Source organism: Salvelinus fontinalis, chromosome 24 (genome assembly GCF_029448725.1).
Source record: "Salvelinus fontinalis isolate EN_2023a chromosome 24, ASM2944872v1, whole genome shotgun sequence".
NCBI classification, from domain to species: domain Eukaryota; kingdom Metazoa; phylum Chordata; class Actinopteri; order Salmoniformes; family Salmonidae; genus Salvelinus; species Salvelinus fontinalis.
Window position 1 is genome coordinate 21,473,750 of NC_074688.1, and position 21,541 is coordinate 21,495,290.

General features: G+C 42.6%; 2 protein-coding genes and 1 pseudogene across 2 annotated transcripts; 1 reads left to right on the plus strand and 2 right to left on the minus strand.

The window, feature by feature from the left end:
- Nucleotides 1–212: 212 nt before the first annotated feature.
- LOC129822143 (high mobility group nucleosome-binding domain-containing protein 3-like) lies at nt 213–3,419 on the minus strand. Its single transcript, XM_055880148.1, has 6 exons — nt 3,217–3,419; nt 1,862–1,885; nt 1,746–1,775; nt 1,589–1,627; nt 1,358–1,486; nt 213–1,170 (listed from the first exon to the last, which is right to left on the minus strand). Exons 1-6 carry the CDS (start codon nt 3,232–3,234, stop codon nt 1,111–1,113), a joined length of 300 nt encoding a protein of 99 aa, XP_055736123.1. The 5' UTR covers nt 3,235–3,419; the 3' UTR covers nt 213–1,110.
- A 427-nt stretch (nt 3,420–3,846) lies between these two features.
- On the plus strand, nt 3,847–13,477 carry LOC129822142 (guided entry of tail-anchored proteins factor 1-like). The gene is made up of 5 exons (XM_055880147.1): nt 3,847–3,977; nt 5,607–5,772; nt 11,045–11,112; nt 11,278–11,392; nt 11,729–13,477. Exons 1-5 carry the CDS (start codon nt 3,888–3,890, stop codon nt 11,800–11,802), a joined length of 513 nt encoding a protein of 170 aa, XP_055736122.1. The 5' UTR covers nt 3,847–3,887; the 3' UTR covers nt 11,803–13,477.
- LOC129821703 (lebercilin-like protein) lies at nt 6,243–21,490 on the minus strand (annotated as a pseudogene).
- Between the last annotated feature and the right edge of the window lie 51 nt (nt 21,491–21,541).

The following is a 21,541-nucleotide window of genomic DNA, read 5'->3' on the forward strand; positions in this document are numbered from 1 at the left end:
GTCGAATAACCTACTGAGTTGGTGTATGGCTGCACTCAATAGAATTGCAGACATATGCTCAATAGTTGGCAAGCACCAAAAAACAATCACACATTTTCAAGCAATATGGTATCAAAGAAATTACAGAGTATTTAATCAATGCATAGTGAGTGTCTGAATTATAATATGTTTACATTTCACTTGTGATCAATAAGAGAACAGCAAAAACAAAGAAATGACAATCATTTTAATTCAATTGGCATGTTTATACCAATCATAACACAGATACAGCCACACAAAAAAAGAGAAACTGTACATAAAATTCTAAAACCACATGGAAATCTACGGCTGCTATGTTCACTTGAAGGATTAAGTGAAAGTACAGTCAATGTTTATCAGTATCCTCAAAAGGATAAGCTACAACCAGTATGTTTAACACTGTAATGTATTTCATGTTATTAGCTTGGCTAATAACACATGAACCATCCTCAATCGTACCATTACATTACATACTGCATAGAAATTATGAAAAAAAAAAAAAAAAACTAGTTTCACAGCAGCTATATCAAATGTTATTGCAATGCCATCACCGAACATAGACAAAAACCATTTCACATAATGCACAGGTCTGATGAAAAATCCAGTACATGTACTAGGGAGGATGAACCATAACTGTGGATTCATAATACGGTGCGGATAGTTAAAATTCATAGAGCACAGCTTAAACAGAATTACCACCTTCCTACCCAATATAAACAATAAAACAAGTATTATTGTGTATAAACCCCCAACCCTTCCCCATACAATACAGGTTAAATAAATTGTCCCTCATAAAGCCTATGGAATGTTAGTGTCAGACAAGCTCGCCCAGTTGAATAACAAGTTCCTGATATTGGCATGATTGCATGTCATTGCTACAAACCTCCCTCTGACAACTGAACCAGACCACAAAAGAAAAGGGAAACACACAATGACCATAACTTTTCTTCCAGAGGGGAAAAAAAATAAACATGTTTCTACAATCTTACTATCACACAACCTACTTTTTCTTAAGAAAATAGTTGATAAAAATATTCTTCTGAATTGTACAAGAAAGGAGGTACAGGGAGCACTGGCAAAAGGGTAAGGATGTTATTCTGCCTCATCCTCCTCTTTCTCGGGCTCATCTGCATCTTCCTCTTCTGCTGCCTCCTGGTGGATGAAAAAGTTACGTTCCCATATTATAGAACAGTTCTTTTAGGTCTTGTTGTTTACACAATATTTGTGAGTGGGGTACAAACAGCTGCAATGCCAATTATAGTTGGTCTGTTTGTAATACCCAATACTCCTGATATTGAATGGCATATCGTATAATTTAAACTATGGTAACAAGTCTTACCTCAGCTTTGGCCTCTCCGTTTTCTGCCGGTGCTGCTTCTTCCTCAGGATCTTCTTTTTTCTCCTCAGGCTTGGCCTTCTCTACTACCCCCTTTACCTTTTTGGGTTTGGCTGCTGCCTTGACTGGTGTCTACAAGAATCAGAAATACATGAGATGCATTTCAATGTACAAATGCATAATATGTATAATAATTGAGTGTTTTGGGGTTTGAAATTACAACATTTATTTTACCTTTGCCTTAGGCTCTGCTTTAGCCGGAGTAGTGGGTTTCTGTAAAATAATGCATATTAGATAATTAGTCCAATTACAAATACACAATAGCATCTATTCATAGAAAACATAAATAGGATATACAACATATAAATATGATAATATATAGTAAACTTACAGATGACAACCTTGTGGATCTCCTCTTTGGCTGGTGAGAAAAAGACAGTTAAATCAGCTATTGCAGAAAAATAATTTATTCATAATATAAATTGTATAAGAGCATTAAATACTAACCTCAACTTCAGTGTCATTATTTGCCTGTGAGGGGGTGGTGGGAGAGAAGAAGTAAAATTCTTAGTAAAAACCAAGAACAACAATCCCACAATCATGGGTCGGGAGCCGAAGGGAGAAGTGGGTGTGTAATGCTAAAGGGGATGGGCTCACAACCGCTCCATCCCCAAATTAGAGCAAAATTATGTAATCTGAAAGTGAGTGGGGGAGGGGAGGGTAAACATTTAACATTACTATGCCTTTTGACCTTTCCCATTGTCATGGTGCAAAATGGAGCCTTTGTGGCACCAACTACCTTGAGAGCGACAAGTAAAACTGTATGTTATAATTAGGCTTTAGTAGCCCATACGAATAAAGGCCTATAGCAGCCCCTCCCCCATCAACGGACGGAGAATTGTTATATGAAGGCATCCATCCACACGTTACGTCAACCAGTCAACTGTATGTTCCCGCCATTAGTTGAATATCTATAATTCCCTGATACCACCCAATATGCGCTGTGGAGCATGTCTTCAGAAATTCGCTGTTACATAATGCAACATTTGTTAGGGAAGCAAAGGCAGGGAATGCACACAAACAAATAGCAAATCCCCCTAAATTTAACACGTGACCAGCTATAAATCATGTGGTCGTTTGAATTATAATTACTTTCTCGAAAACCCCATTAAAGTGATACACGGCGCTGAGTTGTCGATGCCGTTCCTATTTGCAAGGGCTGCCATGACACCTCAAAGACCGTACCTTTCCGTGCCATAGGGTGTCGCGCATTACAATACGCTTTACTGCACACAGGACACATAGTGATAATATAGGATGCCACAAGCATGGGCTATTAAAAGTATTTGAATACAAACGTGAACCAAATATATAGGCGATTAAAGCAATCCCAATATTCACAAAATATCCTTTAGGTCATGGACGCATTTCTGCAATGGCAACATGTAGCTTAGTTACATTGCTGGTGGGTTACACCCCTTTGTCTGATCTCATTGCTGAGAAGGCTATTAAGCTACTTTACATTCATGAAAGACCCGGTATGCGTCAAATTAAATTATGATTAAGTAACTTATATAAAAAGCACAAGCTGCGATAGTTTATCATGTAACGTTACAGGTTACTAAAAGGAGAAAGTGAGATCGAACGCAAAATGTTACCACACTAAGTAAAAAGGCGCCACTTCCATTTCGACAAGACAGACACACTAAAACACATTCATACTTTAGAGAAAACGTGTTACATTGTATCAAGCATATTTTAGCGTACATGCAATTGTTGCAGGTATTTATAAAAACACTTCATGTGAGAAATTATACATTGTAAAATAAGGTTTAAATTAAAAGGTAAACATTCCAACTTACTTTGCTTCTTTTCGGCATGGCTGCTTTGCTTGTATTGTCTATAGAATTAGAACACAAATTATAGCCTTCTCAGTTACTGAAAATTCAGTGCAGGCTTCTGAATGTGTCCGATGCAACTCACTCAATTCCTTCAGAACACACTGTAACTAACATAAATATCTCATCAGTAGGCCTACGTACAGAAACTAGCTGAAACCGGATTGGATCCCCCCTCTTTATATTGTATTCCTTATCCTACCAACCTGACTGGCAATTTATTCTCCGCCCCTTGTTGCCATTGATTGGCTTTAACATCCAGGCAACAGATTTTTAAACCAAAGCAAGTTACCTGTGTGGGTAGGTCTGTATGCCAATCAGTCGTTCCAACGTAACATTTTGACTAAAGGGGTGGGAATAGCTAGATTCAAAATGATGTGTTATTTTCTTTGATATTATATCAGAATAATGTACACATACTGTAAATGACCCTTATAGAATTGTCAGTATTTTTAAAATTGAATAAAGTAATGTAGTAAATTTAGCACATTTGGATACTGAATTTATATTTTGAAGTTAATAAAATATGCTGTATTTGACTTTAATACGTTCTAATATAAACTCAGCCCATAGTTCAGCCTGGATGTGGCGTCCCTTTATGACGAGCGCAGCAGCAACAAAGGTTGATAAGAAAAATGGCTGCTGGGTGCGCTTGGTTCCTGGTGTTGGGATCTGTCTTTTTGTGCAATCTCTTCAAAACACTATTGCCGACTATTTCCTCTTTCGTAAGTAGGGGTTATTTAGGCATTGGTCGTGTGAGAAATGCAGGGTTGGCTTGTAAATCATGTCATGTTTTGGCAGATTTGCCCAGGTTATATTAGCTAGCTAGCTATTTCACCTCTCGCGCCCCTCATAAACAACAGCGAAGCTAACCAACCATTCCATGCTGTTGGCAAATGTTAAACTGTTACATTGTATCATGTAAGGTGTGTTAGACTGATAACATTGCCAGACAGAACCAGGTAGATATTGCCGTGTAGTTATCTATTGGGCACAGATTAAAATATCAACCATAACATGTAAATAAATCTGAGGTCGTCTGATGACATTTCTAGTCTAAATGCATATAATATGGGTTGTCATAGACTGGGTGGTTTGAGCCCTGAATGATAACTGGCTGAAAGCCATGGTATATGAGACTGTATACCATGGGTATGACAACATGTATTTTTACTGTTCTAATTACGTTTCTACGTCTACAATAGCAATAAAACACCTCTGAGATGTTGTGGTATATGGCCCATATACAATGGCTAAGGGCTGTATCCAGGCACTCCACATTGCATAAGAATAGCTCTTATATGTGGTATATTGGCCATATACCACACCCCCTCGTGCCTTATTACTTTATTAAGCAATACACTACTAAACCAGGTGTTGCATGTTCTCATGCAATAAACTATAAATTACCCAAGGAGGCAGAAAAATACTTGTCACTTGAAGAGGCAATTTCATTACAAAGAAAATGTACTTTTTAAACGAGTAAACATTTTTGCATCTAAATGCAATTCATGATCATCATTGTATCTGAACAACACATTTAACAGGATGACTGACGTACAGTGTTTATCGGACATAATACAACTTTCCACTACCTTTGCACTTTTGTTGCAGTAACATACTGGTAACTAGTTCTCAAACTAGGCAGCATTCTGCGTTCTCCCTACAGTTTTCAGCCATTAGCTTCATCCACGACTACCTCATGTGGACTACAATCCTGACGCTGTGTTTTAACGTTTAGAAACAGCGAGAAAGAATGCACTTACTGTAGCAGTTTTGCACAGATTCATACAGCTATGGGTACCTTCATCCAACGAAACTACACTTCCGCTACACTTCCCGAGTTACGCATACACACAGGTGTTTAGAGCATGCTAGATAGCTAATTAGCACTGATGGCAGCCTCTTGGCTTCCATAAACAAGTGCTGTAACATGGCGTTATGGCCGCATGGGAACACTGACCCTAAACCTATCAAGGGGTGTAACAATTTAACCTTTATTTCTTGCTGATATGAAAGATAAGGTCCTTATGTTCAGATTAAGCGTCAGGGATCTTAACAAAGCTCCACCGTATAGAAGACGCCTTCGTCCAATGACTCTTATGTGTAATGTAATGAAACTTAGAGTCATGATCAAGAGCTAACTGGTAACCATCCTAGAGTGATCTCATATCAGAAACATGGCTAAATTTGTAGTGTAATAGCCCCGCTGCAGCCAGATGGTGCTGTTATTCCTAATGTATTTAAAGACATAAGGAATAATAGCACCATCTGGTGGCAGCAGGCCTATTAGTGTGTGTTTGCTATGTTATAGCGAAATTTACAATTAAATGTTTGTCTGTTGGAATGTGAAGCTATCGAAGGTCCTTCAGAAAGATGCTGAGCAGGAGAGGGATATGAGGGCTGAGATCCAGGAGATGAAGAAGGAGCACAACTCCGTTAGCATGATGGATGAGTTTGCCAGATACGCTAGACTAGAGCGCAAAATCAACAAGATGACTGACAAGCTGAAGACACATGGTAAGAGAGACAAACAATTGAAATTGATGTCCACACTACATTTTTTGTTTTTTTTTCTGGATCAAAAAGGGGCTTATGTGGTGGGCGTGCCAATGGGCGTGGTCGGGTCAGTTGACGTTTGCATTTTAAGCCAATTTCCTGCAGTTCTACAATCCATGGAGCTGAGATACATTTTTGCAGTATTAAAGTTAACAACATGCGATTCCACATTCTGCCATGAAGCTGAGGGAAAATTGTGCAGTTTTAAAGCGTTTTTTTGCCATGGCTAATGCTATGTTCTTATGCTCAAACATAATAACAAAATCAATACTGCTGAATTCATTGCTTTTGGATTTTTCAATTCTCCCCGGCTGTCTAGCTTTTATTTAGGTTATTGTTAGTTCTTAAAGATTATTTAATTAAAAAATATAGGTCTATTGTCTTTTCTACATACTTTATATCAGTTTTTAGTCATTTAAGTTTACACTGAAAGCATTTTTCCATACCGGAAATTTTATTTAACACTGTTCGGTGGCCCGAAAAAACGCCTGCCCAAGGATTACAATGACAGAAAAATCCCTGATATAGAGATAAGAGTTATCATTATCAAATAAGAGATAAGAGTTACCATTATCAAAAAAATCAAATACAATTTTATTTGTCACATGCGCGAATACAACAGGTGTAGACCTTACCGTGAAATGCTTACTTACAAGCCCTTAACCAACAATACAGTTCCAAGAAATAGAGTTAGGAAAATATTTACTAAATAAAATAAAAAGTAACACAATAAAATAACACAATAACAAGGCTATATACATTGACTAGGTTCCCGGACCTAGTCAATGTTCGGGGGTACAGGTTAGTCAAGGTAATTTGTACATGTAGGTAGGAGTGAAGTGACTATGCATAGATAATAAACAGCGAATAGCAGAAGTGTAAAAACAAAGGGGGGAGGGCAATGTAAATAGTCCGGGTGGCCATTTGATTAATTGTTCAGCAGGCTTATAGCTTGGGGGTAGAAGCTGTTAAGGAGCCTTTTGCACCTAGACTTGACGATCCGATACCGCTTGCCGTGCGGTAGCAGAGAGAAAAGTCTCTTATGATTTTTTTTTGCCTTCCTCTGACACTGCCTAGTATATAGGTTCTGGATGGCTGGAAGTTTGGCCCCAGTGATGTACTGGGCCGTACACACTACCATCTGTAGTGCCTTACGATCAGATGCCGAGCAGTTGCCATACCAGGCAGTGATGCAACTGGTCAGGATGCTCTCAATGGTGCAGGTGTATAACATTTTGAGGATCTGGGGACCCATGCCAAATCTTTTCATTCTCCTGAGGGGGAAAATGTGTTGTCGTGCCCTCTTCCAGACTGTCTTGGTGTGTTTTGACCATGATAGTTTGTTGGTGATGTGGACATCAAGGAACTTGAAACTCTCGACCCACTCCACTACAGCCCCGCTGATGTGAATGGGGGCGTGTTCGACTCTCCTTTTCCTGTAGTCCACGATCAGCTCCTTTGTCTTGCTCACATATTTGCACATTTATTACAAGTAAAAAAAATGGAAATATCACATTTACATATGTATTCAGACCCTTTACTCAATACTTTGTTGAAGCACCATTGGCAGCAATTACAGCATCGAGTCTTCTTGGGTATGACTCTACAAGCTTGGCACACCTGTATTTGGGGAGTTTCTTCCATTCTTCTCTGCAGATCCTCTCAAGCTCTGTCAGATTGGATGGGGAGCGTTGCTGCACAGCTATTTTCAGGTCTCTCCAGAGATATTTGATTGCGTTCAAGTCCGGGCTCTGGCTGGGCCACTCAAGGACATTCAGAGACTTGTCCTGAAGCCATTCCTGTGTTGTACCTTGTTAATTTAATCTTTGCCTCGATCCTGACAATTCTCCCAGTCCCTGCCGCTGAAAAACATCCCCACAGTATAATGCTGCCACCACCATGCTTCACCGTAGGGATGGTGCCAGGTTTCCTCCAGATGTGACACTGCATTCAGGCCAAAGAGTTCAATCTTGGTTTCATCAGACCAGAGAATCTTGTTTCTTATGGTCTGAGAGTCTTCAGGTATCTTTTGGCAAACTCCAAGCGGGTTGTCATGTGACTTTTACTGAGGAGTAGCTTCCGTCTGGCCACTCTACAATAAAGGCATGATTGGTGGAGTGCTGCAGAGATGGTTGTCCTTCTGGAAGGTTCTCCCATCTCCATAGAGAAACTCTAGAGCTCTGTCAGATTGACCATCGGAGTCTTGGTCACCTCCCTGACCACGGCCCTTCTCCCCTGATTGCTCAGTTTGGCCAGGCGGCTAGCTCTAAGAAGTGTCTTGGTGGTTCCAAACTTCTTCCATTTAAGAATGATGGAGGCCACTGTGTTCTTTGGGTCCTTAAATGCTGCAGAAATATTTTGGTACCCTTCCCCAGATCTGTGCCTCGACACAGTCCTGTCTCAGAGCTCCTAGGACAATTCCTTTGACCTCATGGCATGGTTTTTGCTCTGATATGCACTGTCAACTGTGGGACCTCAATGATGATCAATGGAAGCAGGATGCACCTGAGCTCAATTTCGAGTCTCATAGCAAAGGGTCTGAATACTTATGTAAAAAAGGTATTTCTGTTTATTATTTGTAATACATTTGCAAATGTTTTTTTAAACTGCTTTGTCATTATGGGCTATTGTGTGTAGATTGCTGAGGACTTTTATTTATTTAATCTATTTTAGAGTAAGGCTGTAACGTAAAAAAATGTGGAAAAAGTCAAGGGGTCTGAATACTTTCCGAATGCGATGTAGGTGTTCCCTTTGCCCAGGTGGGAAAGGGCAGTGTGTAGTGCGTTTGAGATTGCGTCATCTGTGGATCTGTTGAGGCGGTATGGGAATTGGAGTGGGTCTAGGGCTTCCGGGATGATGATGTTGATGTGAACCATGACCAGCCTTTCAAAGCACTTCATGGCTACCGAGTGCTACTGGGCGGTAGTCATTTAGGCAGGTTACCTTTGCTTTCTTTGGCACAGGGACTATGGTGGTCTGTTTGAAACATGTAGGTATTACAGACTCGGTCAGGGAGAGGTTAAACATGTCAGTGAAGACACTTGCCAGTTGGTCCACACATGCTCTGAGTACACGTCCTGGTAATCCGTCTGGTCCCACGACCTTGTGAATGTTAACCTCTTTAAAGGTCTTGCTCACATAGGCTACGGAGAGCATGATCACACAGTCGTCCGGAACAGCTGGTGCTCTCATCCATACTTCAGTGTTACTTTGCCTCAAAGCGAGCATAAAAGGCATTTAGCTCATCAGGTAGGCTTGCGTCACTGGGCAGCTCGTGGCTGGGTTTCCCTTAGTAGTTCGTAATAGTTTGCAAGCACTGCCACATCCGACGAGTGTCAGATCTGGTGTAGTACGATTCAATATTAGTCCTGTATTGACGCTTTGCCTGTTTGGTGGTTTGTCTGAGGGCATAGAGGGATTTCTTATAAGCGTCCGGATTAGGTTCCAGCTCCTTGAAACGGCAGCTATATCCTTTAGCTCGGTGCGGATGTTGCCTGTAATCCATGGCTTCTAGTTGGGATGTGTACGTATGGTCACTGTGGGGACGACATCGTTGATGCACTTATTGATGAAGCCAGTGACTGATGTGGTAAACTCCTTAATGCCATTGGATGAATCCCGGAACATATTCCAGTCTGTGCTAGAAAAACAGTCCTGTAGCTTAGCATTCGCGTCATCTGACCACTTCCGTATTGAGCGAGTCACTGGTACTTCCTGCTTTAGTTTTTGCTTGTAAGCAGGAATCATGAGGATATAATTATGGTCAGATTTGCCAAATGGAGGGCGAGGGAGAGCTTTGAACGCGTCTCTGTGTGTGGAGTAAAGGGGGTCTAGAGTTTTTTTCCTCTGGTTGCACATGTGACATGCTGATAAATCGGATTTAAGTTTGCCTACATTAAAGTCCCTGGCCACTAGGTGCGCCGCTTCTGGGTGAGCATTTTCTTGTTTGCTTATGGCCTTTGCTTATGGCCTACAACTTGTTGACTGTGGTCTTAGTGCCAGCATCGGTTTGTGGTGGTAAATAGACGGCTACGAAAAATATAGGTAGATAGTGTGGTCCACAGCTTATCATGAGGTACGCTACCTCAGGCGAGCAATACCTCGATACTTCCTTAATATTAGACATTGCACACCAGCTGCTATTGACAAATAGACGCACACCCCCCCACCCCTCGTCTTACCAGACGTAGCTGTTCTGTCCTGCCGATGCATGGAACACCCAGCCAACTGTATATTATCAGCTGGTGGTGCAGCTGCTGCCTGTTGCTGTCCTTCATGTCCGGGCCACAGCTCTGAACTCTATAGAGGCAGGACGCATAGTATATAGCTCCATTACGAGCTGGTGTTATACAGACACACTACATTGGCTATCAGACAACAACCAAATCTCTCCAACAGCCATTTGCCAAGAGTTAATGTTATATGAATGACAGCCTTTCTATTACACTATGGCGCCTTCCCTGCAACCGTAAGGGCTATGACAGAGCAAACAAGGAAATACTATAATCAGATGTGGGGTTTTTTTGTTTATGAAAAATTGACAAATTCTCAGGAATGACAATGGTTTGTTTAGAAAGCAATCTTCAGTGGTGTACTGTTACAATATTATATTTTTATAGGTTGTGACAAAAACAAGGCAATTTTTATGTTTTTGTTAGAAAATATCTAGTTTTGAATTTGTCAAAAAGGTAACAAAAAAAGCTACAAGTTCACTCTTTACCACATTGTTTAGATGAGTCACAATGCAGGTGACTTTGAAATATGGTGTTTCGTACATTGAGAAAATCTACTTTTTGTCTCTACATCCTCCCTACTGTACACCCAAACAACTGTCTCTAACTCTCTCCCACGCTGTGTCAGTTCAGGGCCACTGCCTATCAAGCAACATGCCTTCAAGTTCAAATCCTGTTGTTCAACAACAGGAATATTTCACTACTTTGGAATGAAAAGTGTTTTCACATTGAAATGCACCACATGCGTATTTCTCCAGTCATATGCACTGGTCACACATCAGGCTTATTTTCCCTGCCAACCCCTCCCTTATGCCATACCATACAAAACAGGTTATATTCCAATGCATGTTGTGTAGTATTTACACTGAAATTAATTGAGAAGAACACACAAAAGGCAACTGTTATTATATCTGTCAAAATTCCTATATTTAGAGTATGGATACCAATAATTAATTTAGATGGTTCATGTGCAGATAAGATCTGTTTTTTTCTTCTTACAGTCAAGTCTAGAACTGCTCAACAAGCCAAAATGAAATGGATGGTGAATATAGGTTTTTACATCCTCCAGGTGAGTATTAAACATATTGAAATTAGAAATATATCCTATATTCTTTAATTGGTCAAAAATATACATACTTTTTTAAAATGTCAGTTTTCACCACCGGTGACATGCACAAGTGATTGTGTTGCATTTTGATGCACTGAATCAGGTTGTTTTCTGTTGTCTCTCTAGGCTGCTCTGATGATCTCACTGATTTGGAAGTATTATGCTGACCCAGTGACTGTTGTACCCAGTAAGTGGATTGCCCCCCTGGAGCAGCTGGTGGCATTCCCATCTGGAGTAGCAGGTAAATTGTATGATTACAACGCCTGAGGATTGAGGCCCACACTCACTTTTGACTGTGGGTAAATTCATTGTAATCAAGTTTAGTGTTTAATTTGTAAACATGTTTAAGAGTTAGTCTTGGCTAATCATAGACGACTACTGAATTTCTCTTCTATTCGTTCTCTTTAAATACTGAAGATAGAATCACATGACTCGTTTCCTCTCTTAACATGGAATTCTCATTGAACTGGTTCTAAATGCCATGTTGAATGCACATTTTTGTTTTTACTTACATCAAATACTACTAACTGACAACTCTGACGATTACTATTTGAACCCAGCCTTTGTATCCTTTCAGGTGGTGTTGGAATCACATGCTGGCTGGTGGTATGCAACAAAGTGGCGTCTATTGGTCTACATGCAATTAGCTAAGGAATGGGATTTTTTTATGTCTTATTTATTCCCCAAATGCTCTGAGAATGAAGTCAGGCATTGTTACTCAGCACTTTGATATGTGTAAATCGGTACTGTTGGTAAGCACTTTTACAAAGCACCCCATATTCAAACATTGCCTTACATTGCCAATGTTATTGCACATATTTTAGTGTCTCTTATGTTGGCTTCGGAATCGGATGTTACACTACATGGCCAAAAGTATGTTGACACACCTTCAAATTAGTGGATTTGTCTATTTCAGCCACTCACGTTGCTGACAGATGTATAAAATACAGCACACCGCCATGCAATCTCCATAGACAAACATTGACAGTAGAATGGCCCATACTGAAGAACTCAGTGACTTTCAATGTGGCACTATCATAGGATGCCACCTTTCCAACAAGTCAGTTCGTCAAATGTTTTGCCCTGCTAGAGCTGCCCCGATCAACTGTAAGTGCTGTTATTGTGAAGTGGAAACGTGTAGGAGCAACAATGGCTCAGCTGCGAAGTGGTAGGCCACACAAGCTCACAGAACGGGACTGCTGAAGCGCATAGTGCGTAGAAATCGTCTGTCCTCCTTTGCAACACTCACTACCGAGTTCCAAACTGCCTCTGGAAGCAACGTCAGCACAAGAACTGTTCGTCGGGAGCTTCATGAAATGGGTTTCCATGGCCGAGCAGCCGCACACAAGCCTAAGATCCCCATGCGTAATGCCAAGTGTCGGCTGGAGTGGTGTAAAGCTCTCCGCCATTGGACTCTGGAACAGTGGAAACGTGTTCACTGGAGTGATGAATCACCATCTAGCAGGACGACGGACAAATCTGGGTTTGACGGATGCCAGGAAAACGCTACCTCCCCGAATGTATAGTGCCAACTTTAATGTTTGGCGGAGGTAGAATAATGGTCTGGGGCTGTTTTCCATGGTTTGGGCTAGGCACCTTAGTTCCAGTAAAGGGAAATCTTAATGCTTACAGCGTACAATGACATTCTAGACAATTCTGTGCTTCCAACTTTGTGGCAACAGTTTGGGAAAGGCGCTTTCCTGTTTCAGCACGACAATGCCCCTGTGCACAAAGCGAGGTCCATACAGAAAAGTTTTGTCGATCGGTGTGGAAGAACTTGACTGGCCTGCACAGAGCCCTGACCTCAACCCCATCGAACATCTTTGGGATGAATTGGAAAACCTCACTAATGCTCTTGTGGTTGAATGGAAGCAAGTCCCTGCAGCAATGTTCCAACATCTAGTGGAAAGCCTTCCCAGAAGAGTGGAAGCTGTTATAGCAGCAAATGGGGGTCCAACTCCATATTAATGCTCATGCATTTGGAATGGGATGTTCTACGAGCAGGTGTCCACATACTTTTGGCAATCTAGTGTATTTCACAAATTGCTACACTGCGTAATGATTGTATGAGCATGTTTAATGACCATTTTAAATCTCATTTCAACTGATTGAAATGAGTTGAGCAAGTGTTACAATTGCTTCACATTGTTATGTAATTTTGTTAATTGTTATTCATGTTAATTGTAGGCATGGTCTGTAGCACATTTTCATTTGTTGAATGAAACTTGAACTGATGTTAAAAAGTTTACTGTTTGGATTTTGGAAGTGTTGAAGTATGCATAAGAATTATGCAGACTTCAACACAATAAAGAATTTGAAAACTGAAGGCCTACAGTGTTGGTTGTTCTTAACATCTTGGGTATTTTGCCATTGTGGCATAGGGATGGTCTTCATTGAATGTTGCTTTCATTACAATCTGATTTCAAGGGAGTTAAGGAATTTGTCATGAGCAATACAAATACTCCATTTAGTAATGTGTTGAGTTGCCATGGCAGATAAAATATTTATTAAAATAAATTATCATTTTGTATACTTCTTGGGTCAATAAAAAATTATCTTGGTCTCCCAGGTGAGACCGGGCTAGCGTCTCCTGTATGGTAAGAGGACATTCTGTTCAGGTCTGTGCTTTGAACTGGATCTGCCTTTCTGCATGGCCATTTGGATCAGTGATTGGGGCCTGGCCAAAAAGCTCTTTCATCAAGATGCTCTTCTTGCTGCGGACTACGCCATCTTCCGGTTGAGGGTCCATGGTGTCACGCCTTTGGCACTTCTCTGCTGGTAGAGTGACAGAGGGCTCATACGCTCTAGACCCCAGGTTCTCCACCCTGGCCTGGCTCTTGATGTATTTAGGAGGGCTCTTTCTCAGGCTTTGGCTATGGCTGGCATAGGCAGGATTCCCACTGTGTAGGTTCTGGATGGTTTCTTTGAATGTGTAGAGGCGCTTGGTCCTGGGAGGGGATTCGAGGGCCTTGTTGGCACGTTCTGTATTCAGAAAGTCATCCAGAGTGTACCGGACCTGGCTTTCAAATGGCTCTGTTTGCTCTTCTTCTGAAGCCTTCAGGGAACTCTCTGCCTCCTCTGCAATGCAATACTCCTCACCCTGAAGTTGTGGATCCTCCTTGTCATAATCACCATGCAGCTCTCCATCATCTGTTGATAAATAGGATAGTTGCTTGCACTTAAAAAAAAAAATTGGGGCCATCATTTTCTTGTTTTTTGGGGGGGATATAACATGACACAGGAACGGTTATTTCAGTCCTGTTATTTACTATGATACGTGAGCTTTAATTAGTCCCAATGTTTGGGAGTTTTTTGTGTTTGCTCTCTTGTATGCATATACTCTGTGACTGGAGAGTACATACTGTACACTTCAGAATCTAATTTAACCATTTCTTTCCTCAATATCCCCTTAACTTTGCATCTGTTTATTGGTAGTCCCAATAGGCTGTAGTAAAGTTGAAAAAATCCTTACCAGCAAAGTGTTCATTATCGTATGATTCTCTGTCATCCACTAACGTGTCTGCTGTGTCACTTCTGTCTGGGAAGCCGATTGCAAAGGACTCCTGAAAAAAACAAACAGATATCAACTTTACACTGGAACTCAATACACAAACTTTTATCAAGGAGTTAATATATACACTGCTCAAAAAAATAAAGGGAACGCTTAAACAACACAATGTAACTCCAAGTCAATCACACTTCTGTGAAATCAAACTGTCCACTTAGGAAGCAACACTGATTGACAATAAATTTCACATGCTGTTGTGCAAATGGAATAGACAAAAGGTGGAAATTATAGGCAATTAGCAAGACACCCCCAATAAAGGAGTGGTTCTGCAGGTGGTGACCACAGACCACTTCTCAGTTCCTATGCTTCCTGGCTGATGTTTTGGTCACTTTTGAATGCTGGCGGTGCTTTCACTCTAGTGGTAGCATGAGACGGAGTCTACAACCCACACAAGTTTCTCAGGTAGTGCAGCTCATCCAGGATGGCACATCAATGCGAGCTGTGGCAAGAAGGTTTGCTGTGTCTGTCAGCGTAGTGTCCAGAGCATGAAGGCTCTACCAGGAGACAGGCCAGTACATCAGGAGACGTGGAGGAGGCCGTAGGAGGGCAACAACCCAGCAGCAGGACCGCTACCTCCGCCTTTGTGCAAGAAGGAGCAGGAGGAGCACTGCCAGAGCCCTGCAAAATGACAGCAGGCCACAAATGTGCATGTGTCTGCTCAAACGGTCAGAAACAGACTCCATGAGGGTGGTATGAGGGCCCGACGTCCACAGGTCGGGGTTGTGCTTACAGCCCAACACCGTGCAGGACGTTTGGCATTTGCCAGAGAACACCAAGATTGGCAAATTCGTCACTGGCGCCCTGTGCTCTTCACAGATGAAAGCAGGTTCACACTGAGCACATGTGACAGTCTGGAGATGCTGTGGAGAACGTTCTGCTGACTGCAACATCCTCCAGCATGACCGGTTTGGCGGTGGGTCAGTCATGGTGTGGGGTGGCATTTCTTTGGGGGGCCGCACAGCCCTCCATGGGCTCGCCAGAGGTAGTCTGACTGCCATTAGGTACCGAGATGAGATCCTCAGACCCCTTGTGAGACCATATGCTGGTGCGGTTGGCCCTGGGTTCCTCCTAATGTAAGACAATGCTAGACCTCATGTGGCTGGAGTGTGTCAGCAGTTCCTGCAAGAGGAAGGCATTGATGCTATGGACTGGCCCGCCCGTTCCCCAGACCTGAATCCAATTGAGCACATCTGGGACATCATGTCTCGCTCCATCCACCAACGCCACGTTGCACCACACTGTCCAGGAGTTGGCGGATGCTTTAGTCCAGGTCTGGGAGGAGATCCCTCAGGAGACCATCCCCCACCTCATCATGAGCATGTCTAGGCGTTGTAGGGAGGTCATACAGGCACGTGGAGGCCACACACACTACTGAGCCTCATTTTGACTTGTTTTAAGGACATTACATCAAAGTTGGATCAGCCTGTAGTGTGGTTTTCCACTTTAATTTTGAGTGTGACTCCAAATCCAGACCTCCATGGGTTGATACATTTGATTTCCATTGATAATTTTTGTGTGATTTTGTTGTCAGCACATTCAACTATGTAAAGAAAAAAGTATTTAATAAGAATAGTTCATTCATTCAGATCTAGGATGTGTTATTTTAGTGTTCCCTTTATTTTTTTGTGCAGTGTATAATAATAATAATATTTATCTGTCAATATTGAATCATTTTTTTTATTTACCGTTACCCATTTAAACAGCTTTCTGCAGAGAACGAGAGAGAGAAGGAAACTCATTTACATACCCAGCTCAAACTCTTCTGCTTCTCCAACTTCAGATGCTAGAGTGAACAGGTATATTCTAGTTCAAATTGGCACAGAGCCTCGATGGGGAGAGAGGATAAGTCATCTGTTTGAACAGATTTAGTTTCTCTTGCTCCTGTTAATGGCAAAATATACACTGCTCAAAAAAATAAAGGGAACACTTAAACAACACAATGTAACTCCAAGTCAATCACACTTCTGTGAAATCAAACTGTCCACTTAGGAAGCAACACTGATTGACAATAAATTTCACATGCTGTTGTGCAAATGGAATAGACAAAAGGTGGAAATTATAGGCAATTAGCAAGACACCCCCCAAAACGAGTGATTCTGCAGGTGGTGACCACAGACCACTTCTCAGTTTCTATGCTTCCTGGCTGATGTTTTGGTCACTTTTGAATGCTGGCGGTGCTCTCACTCTAGTGGTAGCATGAGACGGAGTCTACAACCCACACAAGTGGCTCAGGTAGTGCAGTTCATCCAGGATGGCACATCAATGCGAACTGTGGCAAAAAGGTTTGCTGTGTCTGTCAGCGTAGTGTCCAGAGCATGCAGGCGCTACCAGGAGACAGGCCAGTACATCAGGAGACGTGGAGGAGGCCGTAGGAGGGCAACAATCCAGCAGCAGGACCGCTACCTCCGCCTTTGTGCAAGGAGGTGCACTGCCAGCGCCCTGCAAAATGACCTCCAGCAGGCCACAAATGTGCATGTGTCTGCTCAAACGGTCAGAAACAGACTCCATGAGGGTGGTATGAGGGCCCGACGTCCACAGGTGGGGGTTGTGCTTACAGCCCAACACCGTGCAGGACGTTTGGCATTTGCCAGAGAACACCAAGATTGGCAAATTCGCCACTGGCGCCCTGTGCTCTTCACAGATGAAACCAGGTTCACACTGAGCACATGAGCACGTGACAGACGTGACAGAGTCTGGAGACGCCGTGGAGAACGTTCTGCTGCCTGCAACATCCTCCAGCATGACCGGTTTGGCGATGGGTCAGTCATGGTGTGGGGTGGCATTTCTTTGTGGGGCCGCACAGCCCTCCATGTGCTCGCCAGAGGTAGCCTGACTGCCATTAGGTACCGAGATGAGATCCTCAGACCCCTTGTGAGACCATATGCTGACACATGCACATTTGTGGCCTGCTGGGGGTCATTTTGCAGGGCTCTGGCAGTGCACCTCCTTGCACTAAGGCGGAGGTAGCGGTCCTGCTGCTGGGTTGTTGCCCTCCTACGGCCTCCTCCACGTCTCCTGATGTACTGGCCTGTCTCCTGGTAGCGCCTGCATGCTCTGGACACTACGCGGACAGACACAGCAAACCTTTTTGCCACAGTTCGCATTGATGTGCCATCCTGGATGAACTGCACTACCTGAGCCACTTGTGTGGGTTGTAGACTCCGTCTCATGCTACCACTAGAGTGAGAGCACCGCCAGCATTCAAAAGTGACCAAAACATCAGCCAGGAAGCATAGAAACTGAGAAGTGGTCTGTGGTCACCACCTGCAGAATCACTCCTGTTTTGGGGGGTGTCTTGCTAATTGCCTATAATTTCCACCTTTTGTCTATTCAATTTGCACAACAGCATGTGAAATTTATTGTCAATCAGTGTTGCTTCCTAAGTGGACAGTTTGATTTCACAGAAGTGTGATTGACTTGGAGTTACATTGTGTTGTTTAAGTGTTCCCTTTATTTTTTTGAGCAGTGTATTAATCCTCAAGTTAAAAAAATATCTGATCTGGATCATGGGTTGAACATGTTAAAAGTAACTCATAATGTCTTTGTACCTTTTCTGTTCCAGCCTTTTGGAAATCTATGTGAGTAGATATTGTGGATCTCCAATTCTCTCTCTCTTTCCTATATTTCGTGTTAAATGCAACAGTAAGCCATTTCTCAAGAATGGAATATGTACACTAAATGTTCATTTCTCAAATGTAGTGTAATCATCCTGATATCTATTACCAGGCAGGTTTACAAGTTGCCTGATGACTCAAACTGAATTTGTCCGCTGCTCTTATGTTCGCTACATACTTCAGTCTGAAACTGCCATCTTTTAAGTCGTTTGTGGGGATGTCAAAATGAGGGGTGTTGTACAAAACAAAGTAATCAGCGATTGGATCATCTTTAACCAATTAGAGTATCAAAGCCAATTATGAATTTTCAAAACGCAGTTTACCCATGTGTGTTCTGGCTCTGGTCCAACCCATCGTTTTCTGAGACCAATTAGAATGGTTATAATGTATTTACATTATATAAATCGTCGGGGAGGTACTCAGATCCAGATTCATTGCGATGAAAAAACTAACTTCCGTGGGCGTGGTGTAGCGTTTGGGTAGCCAGGCAAGTTTGGGAAAATGGGTATTTTACTTCAACCTTCAATTATGCCTTCAGAAATATAGCTGTATTAGACTCCCTCTTGTGTTTACATTGCAGTACTGCGAGTTAAATCACATTACCATTCTTTCAAACAACAGTACTGTTCCAAATCTACTAAGATCTGACTGATTGTACAAAACATTTCTGAACACCTGCTCTTTCCATGACATAGACTGACCTAGTGGGGGCATATTAGGAAGGTATTTCTAATGTTTTTTACACTGTATGTTGCTGCTCTCAAGTTCTTTATAAACTTACTTAGATTTATTTGGTCAACAGATTGATCTGTGCCTGGAGGTAATCAGACAGCTCTCTGGCTTCATTGGTCTTCCTTGTTTCTGTGGCAAGATGGTGATTGAAGGATATCTGGCTCAGCTCAAGATTCCTTTCTAAGTCCTGCAACACAATTTATTTACATTTCACTACAGATATAACATTGTGGTACTATGTGTACAGTATCAATCTAGCATAACTGTGTTGACCCTGTCCACCTATATCGGTCTCCCCATAGAAGACCAATACAAATAGACAGAGTTGAAAACCCAATCAGTTTCAATACAAACATCCACCTGGCCTGTGAACATTTATTTAACCCTCATTTTACCAGGTAAGTTGACCGAGAACACATTCTCAGTTACAGCAACAACCTGAGGAATAGTTACAGGGGAGAGGAGGGGGCTCAATGAGCCAATTGTAAACTGGGGATGATTAGGTGATCATGATAGTATGAAGGCCAGATTGGGAATTTAGCCAGGACACCAGGGTTAACACACTTACTCTTAAGATAAGTGCCATGGGATGTCAGGACACCCGTTTAACGTCCCATCTGAAAGACAGCACCCTACACAGGGCAATGTCCCCAATCACTGCCCTGGGGCATTGGAATATTATTTTTAGACCAGAGGAAAGGGTACCTCCCACTGGCCCTCCAACACCACATCCAGCAGCATCTGGTATCCTATCCAGGACCAACCCGGCTTAGCTTCAGAAGCAAGACAGCAGTGGGATGCAGGGTGCTGCTGGAGTCAGCCCTGCCATGTGAGTGCATGTACTGTACCTGTATCCTCTTGTTCTTCCTGTGTAGGTCCACAGTGATCAGGGCCAGCCTATGGCTCAGCTCTTCCCTCTCTTCCAGGCTGCGGTCCTTGCTGAGCAGCTGCAGCCGGTGCAGAGCGTCCTTGGTGCGCAGCAGCTCCTCCTCTGTGCCCCTCAGGCGCCTGGATAGACAGTTGCGGCGGTTGCGGGCTTTACGCTGGAGCTCCTGCAGAGCGCGCACCTCGTTGCCGTGCTTGGCCAGAACCTGACGGTGTGGGTGGGTGCAAAACATTATGACCTTAGCCAATGCTACAAGATCAGATTATTGTTGTTAGCTGATAATGAGTTTGTTATAGCTGTGTTATAAATCAATTATTCAAGCCCAATTTTCTTTTAGTGCAGCATACCTGGGGAAGGCCACTCTGTGAATCCTGGAAGCGCTGTAGCGCCACCGTGTGGCGGCCCTGGAGCTGTTTTAGCAACTTGTTCTCTGTGGTGACACCACTCAGCTGCTGCTGTAGCTCCCACAATTGGCTGTTGACTTCCTTGATGTGGTGCCTGTGGGCAGAACTGATGCGCTGGTTTGAGCCCTGCAGGGGCTTGATTGGAGGGAAGCGAGAGGCCTTGTGGTTCCTTGAAAGAGTGTTTTTCTTCTTTTTGCACCACTGCCCTCCCTTGTTTTGAGCTGAGAGGAAAAAGGCACCTAAGTGTGATGCTTACATGGGAATATGCTGCAAACCATCTCGGCCTATAGGCCTACACTTATGTCATTATAGGTAGACTGTCTGTAGTAATGAGAAGATATGTAATATCAGATTGATATCACATACTTCGTGCTTTCGCTGTCTTCGTGCTTTCGTACTTCGTGCTTTCGCTGTCTTCGTTAGACCTGGCTTCTTGTTTGGTGAGAGGGAAAGGGTCCTATTTGCAGTAGTGTCAGCCTCCTCCTTGTAGTCTGACTGGGTGCATGACCCCTGAGAGTCTTCCCTGCTGCCGGTCCTACTGCTGTATCCCTTGCTTGACCTAGAGGAGGTGGACTGGCCTGAGGAACAGCTCGAGTCTGCATCGCCTGCACCCACTTCATAGTTTGCATTGTCCTGCTGCACTATGCCTCTGCTGTGGTGTCTCAGCCTCAGAGACATGTCTCCCCCAAAGATAAGCCCGCACCAGTTTCTGTAATATAGTAGACAGATATCCAATGAGCTGGAGTAGTTAATTTAGCCACACTGTATGTGAAATTATAAGAACCAAAACAATCTATACTTTCAACTATAGCCTACTTACATTCATTAATAGTTTAATACATTTAGCTAATCTAACGTTATCTAGCTAGGTCTAGAAGACAGAGTGACAGACATTCCTTGCCTTGATAGAAATCTTTCCTGACTTCAACTATTCTACAAAGCTAACAACCATGCCTGATAATTCCCCATGCCAATGCGATCCTTACATTAAATTATTTTTTAAAAACTAAATGTTTTTTCCCCCCACTAACTTGCATTCAGTTAAGTTATTATGTATCTTCATGAGCAAGAGAGTCATTGACAGATTATGTTGTTGGCTGGCTGTCTCTGAAATTGTATTTTGTGTTGCCGTAAAAACAAGCGTTCTCATTGAATAGGACGATGGGAAATGTAGTTTTCTGGCTAC